The 17,991-nt window shown below is 32.5% G+C and overlaps 1 protein-coding gene across 1 annotated transcript; it reads right to left on the bottom strand.

The window, feature by feature from the left end:
* Positions 1–949: 949 nt before the first annotated feature.
* On the bottom strand, positions 950–17,677 carry LOC132759776 (patched domain-containing protein 3-like). Its single transcript, XM_060751623.1, has 9 exons — positions 17,549–17,677; positions 10,518–10,758; positions 7,971–8,261; positions 6,977–7,136; positions 5,734–5,828; positions 5,229–5,407; positions 4,476–4,624; positions 3,891–4,091; positions 950–3,576 (listed from the first exon to the last, which is right to left on the bottom strand). Exons 1-9 carry the CDS (start codon positions 17,563–17,565, stop codon positions 2,174–2,176), a joined length of 2,736 nt encoding a protein of 911 aa, XP_060607606.1. The 5' UTR covers positions 17,566–17,677; the 3' UTR covers positions 950–2,173.
* Between the last annotated feature and the right edge of the window lie 314 nt (positions 17,678–17,991).

The raw sequence follows: 17,991 nt of genomic DNA, 5'->3' as shown, positions 1-17,991 counted from the left end.
AAAAGCAACGGAAAAAAGATGGTTCAGGTTATTTGCCAATAAGTTACGTTTTGGAAACTATAAAGCTACACCAAATGAAAATAAAAAAAAACATTCTTTGGGCTTAATGTGCTAAAAGTTGAGGCGGTAATAATGTTATAATGATTCCTTAAAAATGTTGAACATGCAATTATGGCTCACAAGAATTGTTGAACCTGTAATAATAGTTCTCAGGTAAAAAAACAAACATGTAATAATGGTTTTCATGAAAATAGATGAAAACGAAATAACGTTTCTGTAGAAAAAAGTTTCTGTAGACCTATTTCTATCGGTAAATCGAGAGCAGTGTTTGAGCAAAATAAAATAAAGCTATACAATCGTTCCAAGTTTTTGTATTTTGCAAATATAGAAAGAATATCTGGATGATGTAATATCATAAAATCATTTTATCTTTGTGCAAGCTGCTATTTTCTTATCAATATAAGACCTTTCAGTAAACAAAATGTTATTTTTCTGCCATGCCTGATCTCATTTTCATATATATACATTGTAATAATATTTTTTTTGCGATAAAAAAATTTGTATTGTATTGTAATATGTTGCTGATCTTGTGATAAGTACTGTTACAATAATAATGTTTTTGTCAAAATTCTGGAACCAAAGTGATCCCTCGGAAGCATTAATCACAACAAAATAACATAAGAATTGCAGACTCGGTTTGATTGAGTCTGTACCTGTTTCAAACAATCACATTTGTAACACAATTTGCTTGTTACAAAACGGAACCAATTTGTAAATGATCAACGTGATAAATGTGATATGTTGTGAAAGTGGTCCAACAAAGCCTCGTTTGCTGTGACAGGTCTTCTATCTACACATACATGTGTAATGTCTTGTACTTAATATAACCGTGGTAAAATATCGTAAAATATTTAAGTAGTCATGGCGTTAAAGAGAAACAAGAAAACATTTTTTCAGATTCACTTTTTATACATTAATTTTATAAAGATTTCAACATTGGCCATTAGACAATAACATTGACAATAATAACATTTTTTATTATAATTTCGTACCAAACATACACTGAACATTTCAAAATTGAAACAATGTTTTCTAAAAAAATAATATAATAAAAATTGTAAAACAAGTCACAGAAAGTTGTTACACAACACTTGTTATGATATGCCTGCAATAAATGTAATAATGTACAAATATGGAATGTTGAGAACTCGAGACACTAGATATAGGGCCATATACACTAGAAAAAATACAAATATTGAATCAGTTGTATTCAAGTCAACCAAACATTAATAAAAACAATTTCAAATATAAGATAAAATTTTAAAAGTAACACATTACTAATTTCAGGGGAAAAAAACAGCTGAAAAATATGACAAATAACAATAAAAGTAGGCGAATAGTGTACATGTATATATGTATATATGAAACCAGTCACAGACCTATGCATTGGTTTAGCTAAAATATGTAAAGGCACCTAAATAGAACCACCGACGTTCCGTAAGCTAGCTTAATAGCTTCCTCACATGAAAGAATCCAAGTTTTCTGGCGAGATTCGAGCCAAGAGGTGGTACAAGCTCGGCCACGGACACGCCATTGAAATGTCTTTGTTAAACATTATACGATTATCAAACGATTTAATGAGAAAAAAATTATTTGAGCTTCTCTACATATCCATATAATTTGATATTTAAGAATTAATGAATTCTAATTAAAGGTTTGAAACGGTCACCTCCGATTTTTAGTTTAAGCTTTACATTAATGATAGAAAATGTCCAATGTCATTGCATTTAATGAGTAAATGTCATCAGGCGATATGGTGCATATTACCATAAAGCAATAATTGGAGATTGCATGAAATGCCTCACATAAAACCCTTTCATAAAACTGTGTAACTAAATGAAACAAAATGTCTGATGTGATAGTGTGTATACAGTTTGAGATTCAACGAAATACCTGACTAAATTAATTAATTGATAAAAAAAATTGTTCCTGAAGACAAAAGCTGGAATGGTATGGAAAATACTACATGTATTTCAATGTGATTGCACAAGCTTAATGATATGGCATGTATTTTTTTATTAAAATCTCTAACTCATAATACCTTTCCAGCACAATTTAAAAACGTACAGAAAAACAATTGTTACAAGATTGAATAAAAAAACTATTTTCTATGCTACAACTGATCATTATCGGCGCCTGATTCCGCTATATTTGTCATGCTCTTCATTTTTGATTGTCGATCCACTTTATTAATTCTCCCTGGACCAAACCATGACAATATTACCGGAAGCAAAAACAGCGCATGCGTAATGCCGAATAACAAAACGAACGACATTACAGCAGCAAAAGATCTAAAGATATAAGATTTTGCACCAACAAGAACAAGAATACCTAACAGTGATGATACGGCACCATGGAAAATTGGAGCACCTGTTTTGTCTATTGCCTGACGTACTCGTAGAGCACGTGACTCTCCGTCTGAAATCATGTAACCATGGCAAATATGGGCGGTAAAGTCTACAGAAAATCCGATGCTCATAATCAACATAAGCATTGATATTGCACTTAGTGACACATCTAAATATAACATGAAACCTACCACACCTGCCATTATTGACGTCACAGCCAGTGTAACAAACACTATCAGGACTGGGTGTGGCATAAAAATACACGTGATTACAAAAACAGCTTCCAAAGCTATACCCACAGACTGGAGAGTAAGTCCAAATATTCGGACATACAATTCAGAAATGATAAAAGCCGGTGAGAAAGCAAAACAATCTATTTCGGCAGAGTTAGCAATGTCACGTGCCTCTAGCATCATGTCCCCTTCCTCTTGACTGCTCTCTAAATTCACTGAACGAACGTACACACGTGACGCAGTTATATTTCCGTCAACATTATAAGTGCGGACATCGTTTTCAAACACAGAGTATTGCGGGTCATTAAAGAACTCCTGAAGACCAACTTGAAATGCCGACCTTGACGAGTCGTTATAATACTGCGAGCCTTTGTACGATTTTAACCAGCTCACTTCAAACCTAGAGTCTATATATCTGCCAGAATGTGCACTAGCTAATAGTTTATCCATCATTAGCTGCGTTTCAGATGTTGAGTAATCATACGGTGCTGTGATCACAAATGTCACAATGGATTGTTGAGCGAAATGTTTTTCGTTCCAGTCAGAATACTTGTAGAAATAAGAATCATCACTCACTAATTGGCTGAACGGCATACCTTGTTTCAGGTACACACACCCATACACTGCTGCAGCAATATATAGCATAAATAAAATCAGTATAATGATTTTGCAAGGCCACTTTAACACTATCTTCGGTATTAACCAACGAGGAAACTTGTCAACAATACTTTCAGCATCTTCTCTGTCAGTAGGCGCGCGTCCACCGCAACACATCACGTAACGTTTAGGCTTTCCTTCATTACGTAATTCACCTTTACTTTTAATTCGTCTGCATGTTAAAAAATGGCGGTTCTCGGCTACTCGGCGTTCATTTATTGCAACACAGGCAGCAAAGAAGGTGATGTTGTTAAGATAGCAAAAGATGACAGCAACCCCTAAAATTGAGAAAAAATTTTTGTAAATAAATTATTGTAAATAACCCTGAAAAAAACAAACTTTCTTGTTCAGGTTCATAAAACGATCAATAATAAGGTATCTTAAACTGTATGTCTGGCCTTCAACACAAGAAAATCAAATACATGTTATTAATAATACAGATAATTACAAAACTAATAAAAAATACCATTTACAACGTAAGACATACACAAGATGTAATATTTACTCAGGATCAAGTGAAATATTTAAGAACATTACTTGAAATTCCGATAAAAAAAACCCTTTTAAAAGTCGAAAGAAAAAAAGTTGTAACCTGTAAAAATGCAGAAATTTTTAACAGCAAGAAAATTCGACCCGGCTCCCGACATGAATGCAATCAAATCAGTTAGTGAAGTAATTGTAACGCCAACACCGGAAATACGTAATGTCTCCGCCATTTTGTCCTCAACGGATGTTTTAGACTGTGCCTCTGACAATCCGGATAACAGAATAAACATGTCATCTATCCCAATACCTGAAATACATGTATATACAAATACATATAACTTAAAGTCCACGTAATAAATTATTATAATCGTTATACGAAATTGTAGATCGACAAGGGGAAGAAAGTCTCATGGAAAGTACCTTGTGGGCCAACAATATAGAAGGGAGATGGGAGAAAGCTTCTGGGAAGGGCTTAATCTAATGTTGTAAAAACATGTTGCCCAACCCATTTGCATTTTGATATATACTCATTATCTGTATAATATGTTTGTAAACATGTATGTAATGCAATAAAATATGTTTAAACTAAAAAAGCACAGTTGAAAAAAGTTAAAATCTAACATACCAATAAATAATTAATAAATAACTTATAACAAAAAAAGTTAAAAAAATCTCAAATACAATAATGTACCTATAATTAGAAATGGCACGACGCCTACAATGGTAACAAAGCTCACGCCTGCAGCAGAACAAAGACCAATGGCTGCTACAATCGCCAAACCAGCCGCTAGGATTCCAGCAAACCCTAGCCAGATCCTCTGTCCAACCTGATCGGTTACCCTGTAAACATTGTTGCATTGAAACTTGATAAAACTCGCTTAAAATATTAAAGCAAATGTTTTACATTTAACATCTAGATCAGAAGTTACTGTACACTAATTGGAATTTAATGTGTTATATAAATTCATAACTTGTCAGCATGCATACACTTTGTTTTACATACACTTTGTTTTACATACACTTTGTTTTACATACACTTTGTTTTACATACACTTTTGCTTGTGTCGACACATACGTTAACTAAAAATATTTCAAATTTCAAATTTTTTTTACTTCCTTGTCATGATAACGGTGAAATTTTGTCATTATCACACTTAACAGGTTCGGAAGTAAACTGCTGTGCAAATGGTGAAACGGCCGGCATGGTCCATGTGCTTCTGCTGTCTATTTGATCATTAATTTTGATGCAGTCATAATTTAAACACTATTATACATATTTTTCTAATAACTTGCACAAAATAAAAGTCACCAAATTAGAAAAAATAATATATTTCGTCAAAAAGGCGCGGAAATTAATGTTAAACATATCTTATGTTTTACTTCAAATATTTTGTAAAACTTGATAAAAGACACTAAAAAAGTTTTTTCAGTGAAAGATACTAACCTGTATGAAAGTGTTGCGATGAATGCATATGTTATCATCAAAGATATTGTTCCCAGAAACAATGATATATCACCAGTTAGGTTGTTTTCTAATTCTTCACTGACCGATTCAAAATAACCATAAGCTATGTCTATAAACGGGTTACTGTATACATCCATTTGAGCTTTAAACTCCTCCAACTGTTTAAGAAAACAACAGGTATGATTTTAATGCTGATGATGATAATTATGATGACAATTCTAATAATGATGACGATGATGATGATGATGATTATTATTATTATTATAATGATGATGCTTTTAAATATATTATCTAATACATTGTTATTTAATATATAACCACAAATGAAGTTATTATAGCATAAAATGTTGTACATGCAAGTAATTAAGTATTATAGACTCTACTGAAAACAATGTTTACAACATCGAAATGTTCAAACGCTTGAAACCACAAGACAAAAGTTATGTTGGTCACAACTATTCACACTAACAGCAAATATACGTACCCATTCATCCCTACCCCAGAATGGAATCATAACACCCAGTCGTATATAACCTGCACTTTCAACATACTTCCTGCTGCTGTCGAGTACCACATTTCCTGTAAAAAATATCAATTACATTCTTTTATTATTTTTCGAACACTAGTTTGAATTTATACGAATCTATATAAGTTTCACTGTATTAAGCTATAAGCTTATTCAAATTATCTCGAATCAGTTCTTGGAACTAACCAGTACTAAGCAATGAGTGTAAAGATTCTTGCTTACAAAAACAACGGCTTGCACCTTATGGGGTTTGAACCCACGAATAAAGCAATCCGTAGATTACTAGTTCGACGCGTTGACCATTCTAGATTGTTTGAGTAATGATAAACCACATCTGACACAAAGGTGAACGTCGCGTGGCCATGACTTACACTATACCCCCGTTCCCCCTCTACAACCCAAAACCCTTAAAACATCATCCAAACATCATTATGTATTGACAAAAATAAATTTTATGAAAAAAAAAATTTATGACTCTAAAACATTATATAAAATGTTTTAGAGTCATAAAAAAATTTCATAAAATTTTGGGTTTGGGGTTGTATAGTGTAAGTCATGGCCACGGGACGTTCACCTGTGATCTGACACAATAATTATGTATTTCAAACATATTTAAAATATGTGAAAATATACATTGGTTTTGCAGAAGAAGATACAACTAAATAGAGGATATTTGTTTGTTTGTGTGTAAGATGAAATTTCATTTCATCGAGTGAGCTTTATAAAGAGTATTCTCACGAGTGGCGTAAAATAAACATGTACTCGTATAATGTGATTATTAACCTGCAGTATAACGTTCTCCTGTCATGTTCTTTGCAATGTTTTAAAGGATATTTTTTAAAGTATTAAAGAAACATTGTGCTGTAAACAATGACAAACAAAACAACATTACAGTCTGAAAAAATGAAGAAAAAAACACCACAACATGCAGTTATCTATGTAAAAACACACGCAGTTATCTATGTTAGATTAATAACCGGATACTACAAGTATTTGTATGTAAAAATATGACCACAGACATGTAGTAAAACTTCATTAAAATATTAAATCTCACACAGACGATCAGCAATAGATGGCGACGATCACAAAGCACATGTGCATCCCCCAAAGTACATTGTATTAAGCTAAACAAACGGGACGGCACACAGTGGAGCACCGGACAATCAGTGACCGGGATACGACAATTTGGAAATATACAAACCCCCTAGTCGCGGTGCATAGTAAATAACGCCTCTGGTAGAAGAGTTAAATTCTGGGTAGGTAACTTTCTTAGCATCAACAGCCGCTATAAACTCCTCATCTACAAATAGTTCACCTCCAATCGCACATCTTTGATTTATCTTCGCACAAATATCTGTCAGCTGAAATATCAATTTAAAATAGTCTAACATTCTGACTTAATGGAGTTTTACACAGCCTTTTCATTCATTAGAGCCACAGCGTCATGCCATAAATGAGTCAAGTTTTTCTCTTTTTTTTTCTTTTTTTTTAAGTTTCTGAAGAGAGTAACTCTATCGTCGAGTCTGCAACATTCGAGTTTTAAAACTTTGTTTCCATTTGTCTCATAGAGTTACTATTATCAGAATTTGCCAAATTTCCGAACAGCAGAAACCGTCGAATGTTGCAGCTTACATGAACTTTACTTATAAAATGTAACCAGCTGACTCCACTACGGCGTCCTTGGGCCCTTTTCACCGACTTGAACTCAATTTAATCATCAAAGAAAACGAAAAGGTATCAATGATCCCGAAATAGCGGAATAAATATAATGGGATTTCAGATAAAGTAAGAGGCGTCTTTTGACATCAATTATATGATTAAAGCGAATATAATATATATAATTTCTGATATCTATCGGGGGTATTCAGTTAAAAAGCAATAAGTGGAAACTGGAAATCATTATATTATTGGTGTTGTCATAAGAATTGCCAGAGACAGTTTTCAATTTCAGGTTTAATCTTAAAATGAGAAATATGAAATTGCATGTATATAGTTTTCTTTATATCAAAAGTAAAATGCAAAAGTTGCAATCTAATCAGCAAGTTCAAAAACTAAACAGATGGAATTTTTTTAAATTTCAAATTTGATCAATTATTAAGTTTTAGAAAAAAAGCAGCGCGTAATCTTTCAACGTACGGGACTTACAGCCGCTACACAGCACGTAACACAAACAAGATAACAAGACTCGAACATACCGTGACCGTACTTCCGTACTCAGTGGTGGCAGTGACGTTCTGAATAACATGTGACAGTAATACAACTTGTTCCAATATTTGACGTGTTAGTACATTACCACGTTTACTTTTAACAATAACATTCAACCATGGACCATCATATATCAGTCTTAGAGAATCAAAGTTATCATAATTGATGTCTGGAAACAGCTGTTCAATTCTGGCTTCGTCTTTCTCAGCTTGAGACCCATTTTTATGAAAAGAAAAGAAAAAAGCAAAAACAACAAAACAACATATAAAAACTTGTTTACGTCTGTTTTTAAAGTAAATTTAATATCAACATACAAAATGTAATATGTACCCTAAATCCACATACAATCTGGAAGAACATTGTATTAACTTCTAAACTACTACATTGTATTTTTTAAATAGATAATACTAAATGAAAAATCAAAATTGGAATACGGTCCAATTTTCTAATCACCAACAAAAAAACAACAACAATGCCAATCATATAATTATAACGCCGAATATTGGTTACAGTTGCAAAATTAGCTACATACAAAGTTCTGTTCCGATAAATAATTTGTAATTTACAAAACATTTTAGTTCAATAATTCGCCTTATTTAATTGTCAAAAGTTTTTCATTTCTTGATGACGTGTGTTATAGTGTTTAAAACGTCACTCGCCGGTCAATTTCCTGCACCATCTTTTTAGATTTGATTTTTTTTTAACAATCAGTAGAGTTATAGTGATTCACTATTTTGTATGCAAGTCAAAATACTACTGTGTTTTACATTTTACTACTTTAATGACATTTCAAGTGATAGGCATCTAACATGCTCTTCAGTCATTATTTAAATGTTATGAAACTCACGTGTGCACACAAAAAAATTGTTCCTGAGGCAAAGTGTGCCTTCAAACGAAATAATTGTAGTAGAGACACGATGTGATCATGCAAACTAGGTAAAACATTATGGCTTTTAAAAGATACTTAGACATCACGTGACCAGTTCAACAAGATACCTTACCTAACACTTTGAGAAGTGAAGTGGACACATTGGCGCCTTCAAGAGGTAAAATAATTGAGTTTGTGGTTATTTTATTGCATACTAGTGTTGTAAATACTCCGGTTGTTGGAAGAAAACACTCCTCAATGTTACAGGAAAAACAATACCCTACCTTTTTAAATGCACATTAAACATTTAATGCCCAATTGAAATTGTTCGAAATGCTCAAATAAAATTCAACATTAAAATCGTTTTTTTTTTTGTTTTTTTTTTTTTTTTGTTTTTTTTTTTAAACATGATGAACACAGATCAGCATGAACTTAATATTTTGAACTAGGCGATATAAATATATTGATAAATGTACAATAAGATAAACAAGAGCTGTCGGTAGGACAACAACGCTCGACTATTCTTAGTGCTTGATAGTAAAAAAATGCTTGATACAGTTACCTCCTCCTGTTTACAGGTTGGGGTAATGATGGTGAACAAGTGTGCAAAGTTAAGTTTCAAAGCCATATGTCAATAGACTTTAAAATATTTGAGGTATTACAAAAACCTTTAACGTAAATTCTAAGTCGAAAAAGGGACATAATTCTGTCAAAATGCTTGATACAGTTATCTCCTCCTGTCTACAGGTTGTGGTCATGATGGTGAACAAGTGTGCAAAGTTTCAAAGCCATATGTCAATGGACTTTGAATATATTTGAGGTATAACAAAAACTTTAACATGGTTACGCGGACGCGGACGCAGACGCCGACGCCGAAGATCGGGTGACTACAATAGCTCTACTTATTCTTATCGAATAGTCGAGCTAAAAAGTATAGTACTGCAATCCATCCAAAATTATAATTTTGACTCCATGAAATTTTATAATGAACTTGACCGGCTTTGAAAGTGGAACAGTCCGACTGTCTAATGCGATGGTTGGCCGGATGTGCCGGCCTGTTGTCACAGTCTGTATAGATCCTTTCAATTGAAGCTTTTAGTACATTATGCGTGAAGTAATAATCAAGAGGCTTGTGATAATTTTTCAATTTTGAAAATTGCCCCTGCCAAAATTTCAAAATTGAAATTTGATCAAAAAGTCGTTGAGATTTGATCAGTCGTTACATTTTGATAAAATATAGCGGTTGGATAAATTCAAATTAATTTGTGATAGATAAACACTTGGACTAATCAGAAACCTCTTTAATCTCCAATCGAAAGGATCTTTCCAGGCCAGCACATCATGGCGACCATCACATAAGACAGTAGGACTGTTCCACTTTCAAAGTCGGTCAAGTTTATTATAAAATTTTATGTACGAAAGACCGGAAATGAAACTGATATTGTGCGAAATATGAAGAATAAAGTTTGAAGTCATCACTGGTCATTCGTAGGATTAGAATGGAGCTTGTTATTCAATCTGTTGACTACTGGGGAAAATGGCCATTGACAAGCATTCAATTAAATTACTAACATTTTCTTTCCATTACGAGTTACTAATAAATATATAAAGTAAGTTTTCAACCTCTTTAGTAACCTACCGGTATCTGTTATCTAAATTTTCTTTAAATGATTAAATTATGACATTTTATTACACTTTCCTTTATTGTACGTGGACATTTACCTGAAGGAAGATAATTAGAAGCATCATTGTCTAGTTCCAACTTTATCAAGCCTACTCCAAGCCCGGCATTGACAAGGACGGAAATGATCAGCACCTTCCACGCATGCGCAGCTACAAAGCGGCCATATCTGGCGAAAATTCCGCCAATTTTTCTTTCGACATATTGGTATATACTGTTGCATTTCATTCTGTAGATAGAAACACGGTTATTTATGATTTAAATTGTTTTCTAGAGATAAATGTAATCTAATGACATTTCTAAAGCACAACGAGAAATCGAAAATAAATTTTGATGTTATAGTAAAATCAAGACGTTCAAATGAGAGACTCTTTTTACTTAATAACTTACTTTTAGAAAATAGTTGTAGTGAAACATGCCTTTCTTAACAAAATTTTAACAAGAGCTGTAGTTAACAAAAGAGCTTAAAAAATTTTTCAAATCCATGTTACAGTTATAGGCATTGGAGAGAGTCCCATTATACCCTCAAGGAAGTGTATAAAATTTCAACTTGTTTTAAAGCCAGATGTCAATGGAATATGAAAATATCTAAGGTGGTATGCAAATTTTAATGTAAATTCTAAGTCGAAAAAGGGGCATGATTCTGTCAAAATGTTTGATAGAGTTACCTCCTCTTGTCTACAGATTGGGGTATGATGTTGAACTAGTGTGCAAAGTTTTCAAGTCATATGGCAATGGACTTTGTAAATATTTGTGGTGTTAAAAACACTTTAACGTAAATTCTAAGTAGAAAAATGGGACATAATTCTGTCAAAATGCTGGACAAAAATACCTCTTTCTGTGTTGGGGGCATGATGGTGAACAAGTGTGCAAAGTTTCAAAGCCATATGTCAATGGCCTTTGATAATATTTGAGGTGGTATGCAAACTTCAACGTAAATTATATGTCGAAAAATGATTCTGTCAAAATGCATGATTCAGTTACCACTTCCTGTCTATAGGTTGGGGCATGATAGCAAGTGTGCAAAGGTTCAAAGCCATATGTCAATGGACTTTGAAAATATTTAAGGTGTAACAAAATCTCTTAAGGTCAAAATGCTCAACAGAGATACTTCCTCCTATCTACAGAATGGGGGCATGATGGTGAACAAGCGTGCAAAGTTTCAAAACCAAATGTCAATGGACTATTAAAATATTTGAGGTGTTACAAAAACTTTGACATAACGCCAACGCAGACTCCGACGCCGACACTCGAGCGGGTCTATTAATTCTTATCGAATAGTCGAGCTAAAAGCGGTGATTTTAAAGAAAAGTCTAGCTTTCACAAATGAAATACTCCCTAAATTCCAGACGGGATTCAAACGGACAGTGGTGTGTGATTCGAAGTTAATGACCTTAAACAAAAAGGTGAAGAAGAAGAAGAACAACAACAACAACAACCACAACAATAACAACAACAACAAAAGAGGAGGAGAAAGAGCTAAAATATTGACATTTGTTACACATTTTCTTAATAAAATCTTAAATGTCCATAGCAAATGTAGGCTGGTAATCATTTACATAGATAATTATGAAATAAAAGGTAAAAAGCGAGACTTTCAACATCAACAACCACAGCACCGGTGTTGTATGGAATCAGACTAGAACTCAGTTGAACTCAGTAGAACTCAGATTCAAATTACTAAATATAATGTAATTAGGAATAGTTGTATGTAATAGTTAGTAAGTGTTTATCAAATAAACATCTTGGTGAGTTATACTTAGTGGATAATATAAACGGTCAAATATGTCAAACATAATGAAGTAGGTGATCATCTGATACTAAATGTCAACTCATAACGGTAAATAATATTAATTTGAATATCACGTATACACATTCCCTTCATATAAAACTAGCATAAAACTCGTACATCATCTTAACAAAAATAAAACATACAAGAAAAAAAGTATTTTAAAACATTAAAACAATGCTGTACGCCTCCATATTTCACGCTACTTTAATCGACATGTATAGAAAGTGTTCTTAAATGTGAAACTGTTATAAAACATACAAATAAAGTGATATTAATATGGAAGCGTGCTACTTTTTATAATAAACGACATGTTATTTGATATAACCCTTTGAAGTTTCTGTAGATAGAATGCGAACGCATTTTAATCTATATTGAATAGTCACTGTGAGAACACCCGTACTCCAATAATAAAATGATACTTGTCTTTTTATACGCATCTTTTACAGAGTTCACAGTGTATGTTTTGTCGTCCAAGCATATTCAAAATCTTTTTCAGTTTATTTGTTTATGTTTAAACTTATCTTCTTTTAACAAATACGGCGATATCTAAACATACGAAACTTGCACAAATAGGCTTTTATCACCTAAAATGCAGGGTGTAACAAATACACCTTAATCTCGATTAAAAAGTGTATACATAACCTATATTTTGCTTCCTCCGACCCCAGATCTAGTTTTACATATTTGTTTGACTATTCAATTACTTTTTATTGATCAATTATAAAGATATTGAATATTTTCATCACTTTTAAGGATAGATCAATTTTTATAAATTCAAAACATATTCACTACTCGAATTAATATTTAACAAGAGACAGAACATCACAGAATCCAGTATTAATCAAACAAAGGACAGACACTCTCTTGACATTTTTACTACAATAAAAACGAATGAGAATTATTTAAATAATTTAGCTAAATGACGGAAGTTTTTCCTGAACATTGTATTGTATGAGAAAAAAAACATATTGGAAAATATAAGAAAACTTTACCTGCGTAATTTAATCAAAATGTAATCGTATTCATAGCGACAAATAAAACACACTTTATATTACCATTAGACAAATAAACAAAACACCGATTAAAATACACCGATTATAGTATCTCTATTTATATCAGATCTATTTATATCTAGTCAATGATCACGAAGTCATTTGTAAAGTAATCATTCTGTATGTGCACGAAAAGTTATTAGCCAGTAGCAAAAACCAATAGTCAATACCATATTAAAAGCAAAATTATGTAAATGATTAAATTACTTATATAGAGCCAGTGCTAGTGGGATTTCTTTCATCATCATTAGTAAATTCACGCGAGATTTGATAAAGTTAAAATTTCGAAGAAGCTTGATTTAATTGCACGAATGTTATGACTCTGAATTTGTAAAGAAATGAACTTGAAAATTCAGGGTATTGAACTTGGTAAACTGTATCGATCATAGGACATTTCATATATGCTGATGTCAATTTTAATTTAGATACTTGTTTAAAATAAAAGTGATTTCAGATGGATGAAAACTCTCACTAAATATGTAACATTTAAAGAAATATAATTAATTATCAAATTTGATACCTCGAAATGCGAACTATTTCCATACAATGACTAGAACCAATGTTTGACCTTAACCAAACCTTTTAATGCGTACACATTAAACATTTAAAATAAAAACAAAATATCAACAAAAAAGTAACTTGACTTTTTTTTCTGGTTACACATGTAATCATGATTGGTGATCAATGCCAGGAATTTGTTCATCTAGAGGATCGAAAACGCTATAAATAAATGGTACAAGAAACGATACATACACGTTTATTGCATCGTGTTACTTTATATGCGTTGGCGGAGAAAAACGTCAAAAACATTAAAATCAAGTGACGTTCAAATTAAAGTCACTTTTATCCCATTTTTTGTGTTTTCGACTTTGTCAGTTGAACTCCTTTTTTGCAATAATTTTTTATAAATGGATTAAGATAAATATATATATATAAATAAATGAATGAATGAATGAATGAATGAATGAATGAATGAATGAATGAATGAATGAATGAATGAATGAATGAATGAATGAATGAATGAACGACCGAACGAACGAACGAACGAATCAATCAATCAATTAATCAATTAATGACTATTGTAGGTATACCCCATGTGTTTACCCCATAAGTTCATGGTCTATTATACTGTTACAATAGAAATTCCATATTCTAACCGGCCACAAGTACAATGTACTTATAATATTATAATCTTTGTAAAAATGTTATTATTTAATTTTAATAATGATGAATAACAAATCTTATGTTAATTATTATAGGTCAATTTATTACATTTCGTATGTCTAGAATGTCAGGTTATATTCGTTTCTGCAATAAACCCTCTACAAGAGCTAATTATTTCAAAGTGAGTGAGTGAGTGAGTGAGTGAGTGAGTGAGTGAGTGAGTGAGTGAGTGAGTGAGTGAGTGAGTGAGTGAGTGAGTGAGTGAGTGAGATGTTGAGTGAGTGAGTGAGTGAGTGAGTGAGTGAGTGAGTCAGTGAGTGAGTGAGTGAGTGAGTGAGTGAGTCAGTGAGTGAGTGAGTGAGATGGTGAGTGAGATGGTGAGTGAGTGAGTGAGTGAGTGAGTGAGTGAGTGAGTGAGTGAGTGAGTGAGTGAGAAAAGCTTCCTGACAGAGTTAACCCTTTATCTGCTAGTGGCGAGTGCTTCTATCTATTCGGCCAGTGCTGACCGTCTGATCCTGGTCTGCACTGTTCACTATTACGTCAATGTTCCCTGAAGGTGATGTATGACTTTGTACAGATAGAAACATAGACAACTCCACCTTATAAATGCAGTGTCGTATTAGGATTAAAGAACGTACAACGTAAAAAAAAATTCACAATCACAGTAACACTTTGCATGGTTTATAAAATAGTTACCATAGTTACAAAGTAGAGACTATTTTCAATATTTTTCTCTGTGCCATAGATGATTTTCATCAGTGTCATAGATTATTTCCTCAGTGTCATAGATAATTTCTGCGAGTAAAATAGTGTCTTGGTCTGTTGCTTTAATCACTTTATTTGTACGTAATTATAATATGTTTTACTAATAAGACCACTTCCCAAATTTTCATATATCTATGGAAACAACTAGCCTAATTAATTCGGCGTGAACGGTTTGACCCATTTTACAAACTTTTTTGTTTCATACTGTCAAAGACATCGCCCGTCCAAAATTAGCTCGATGTCTCTAAGACAAGTCTAATTAGTGTGACTATGGAAACAACATATATTACAAGACAGTAAAAATATAAGTGACTGTAAAAATATGTGACCTGTGACCTCTGTCGTTATCACTCATTGTTCATAGAATACATTGTGTTTAATATGACCACCTGTCTGTGTTTGAATAACCATAAACTTACAGAATATTGCCAGTTTTATAGTTTATTCAAGTCCCTTTCTCTCATGTACAAATATATTTCACCAGGTTACTAAGTGCATTTGAACGCAATTTTAATACATGCAGTGAACGAAAATAAATCTAAGGTTTAACATTAATATTTTCAAGATTAATAATAAAGAAGTACCTGAGTATTGATTAACATTGCGTATTTATCCCATTATCAAAAGAGGACGCATAAATTAAAACACCAAAATAACAATATTACACACGGCTATTTTTATCATAATCTTTATAGCACAATCTGGCTTAGTAACTAATGAATTGGTCTTTATTTTACACATAGAAAAAAGAACAATACAGTATAATTATACATGTAATTATTATTATATACGACCAATCATTATTTTATTGTGTAAATATATCACTTTTAACGCCGAAGAAAGGTAACCCGACTCGTTAACCCCTTAGTTTTAGCGTTAATTAAATCCTGGTCTGCTATGTTCTCTATTTTAAAAAAAAAAAAATGATGAAAAAGTTTTGTCAATATTGAAATAAATATATTAGTGCCAGAAGCATAAATATAGCAGAGAAACGAATTACATAACACCTGTCCTAATACAAGACTTTTCTTTTCTGATTAACAGTTAAAATGAACAGTAAATTTAACATTTCATTTAATTAGAAACATCTACCTTTTGTCTTCCTGCGACCTGATATCGATGAAGCATTTAATACATGAACGAAGTTGCCACTATCAAGCTGTTCCTATAGTAACCTATAAACTTAATTAAATTTTTGTCCAAACCTAGCAACTACAACGACAATATCAACGTATGGATACCAATCGATTCTCTGATAACCTTTGTACCTTTATACAGTAGGGTTGTTTAAGAGATTCTTACATAAATTTCATAACATATATTAAAATTCTCTGTTATTTTTCATCGTACTCGTGAGTCTCAAGTATACTATGTATTCATCTTAACCACATTTTATACTTCCGGTTTTGTTTGCTCGGGTGTTGAGACCCTAACGAGGTACATACACAAATCCAGGCTTTTTTACCAGAAGGGGCCGAACAAAATTTTGTTTATGGGTAATGCATGTTTCAAAGAAGGTTGACTATTTTTCCAGAGGGGAGTCACGAGAATTTTTTCCGCTGATTTTCACTTTTTTGCGTGATTTTCGCTAAAAAAACGTAAGTTGATGTCCAAATCTTAGAGGGGTTCAACATATTAGGCAAAACCCAGGAGGGGTGGGGGGAGTGAGGGTCATTTATTAGTCCATTTTTACACGTAGATTGTCTCCTGGTTATGAAATAAATTGCTCATTGCGAACCCGAGTATGATACCGTGAAAGTTTCATGTTTCTGTCGTGTTTTCTTTCTTACCTACAACAAAAGTTGTCCCTATTTTTTGTACGGTAGATGGTCCGAGTGAATATGAATAAGTTTTCACTTATTTAATTGTCTGGTAATCTTAAATTGAAATCCTTTGCTCAGGGGTTACTATGTATAGTACATGTATCTAAATTAAAGTTACTCTCTCTACATAAATATAAAATTTAATTATGAACATGATAATAAGTATTATGGTAAAGTTGCACATAAAAGAAAATGCCATTTCTTACTTGAACCAGAGAGGTGGTGACAAGTAGACCTTTAAGAAGAATTCTTATGACATATACGGTGATACTGATTCTTCCAATCATTATTTATATTGCAAAACAATTGTCATTAATAAAGATACATACCAATCTCAAATGTTTACAATATCGAAACGCTTTAACCACAAAAGATATGACTAATTAAACTTTTGAGATATAAAACTGAAAATCGTCTACTTACGCTGTTTTCCCGTCCATGTTTGTGGTTTAATGCCTTTTAATATAGAAAACAGTTCATTGATATGATATAACTATTGACTGGGTAAATCGTGAAATGTTTAAAGCGACAATGTTACTCTCGCAATATCACGATACTATTATATACAGCACATGATGAGGCGTATTTTGTCTGTGATATTGAAATCGATTCTCCGGAAGATAACCTGTAAATCATTTCATTCCTTCAGTTCTGATTGGTCAATATAAAAGTACAAAATATCTTGTGCAATCCATGTGATATATTCTCCATGGCCATTGTCGTTCTTTTTGCTGTTGTTTTATTGTTATTTAAGATTTTGCTAGATCTATTTTTTTTTCTCCTCACTTTGTAAAAGAGGAAAATAAAGGAGTCTTTTCAACAACTTTTTACCATTAATTTAATCATCGCACGTCACCATATCCGGA

Source organism: Ruditapes philippinarum, unplaced genomic scaffold (assembly GCF_026571515.1).
Source record: "Ruditapes philippinarum isolate M1 unplaced genomic scaffold, ASM2657151v2 ctg38_1_1_1_1, whole genome shotgun sequence".
Classification (NCBI taxonomy): domain Eukaryota; kingdom Metazoa; phylum Mollusca; class Bivalvia; order Venerida; family Veneridae; genus Ruditapes; species Ruditapes philippinarum.
Note: the sequence above shows the minus strand (reverse complement) of the source record. Positions and strands in the feature narration are given on the sequence as shown.

What these genes read in the sequence shown, in the direction of transcription:
- LOC132759776 (XM_060751623.1), bottom strand. An exon ending in AGTACGGAAGTACGGTCACG is followed by an intron (nt 7,137 to 7,970) that starts GTATGTTCGAGT and finishes TTGATATTTCAG; the next exon opens with CTGACAGATATTTGTGCGAA. An exon ending in TCTGGGGTAGGGATGAATGG is followed by an intron (nt 5,408 to 5,733) that starts GTACGTATATTT and finishes TTTCTTAAACAG; the next exon opens with TTGGAGGAGTTTAAAGCTCA.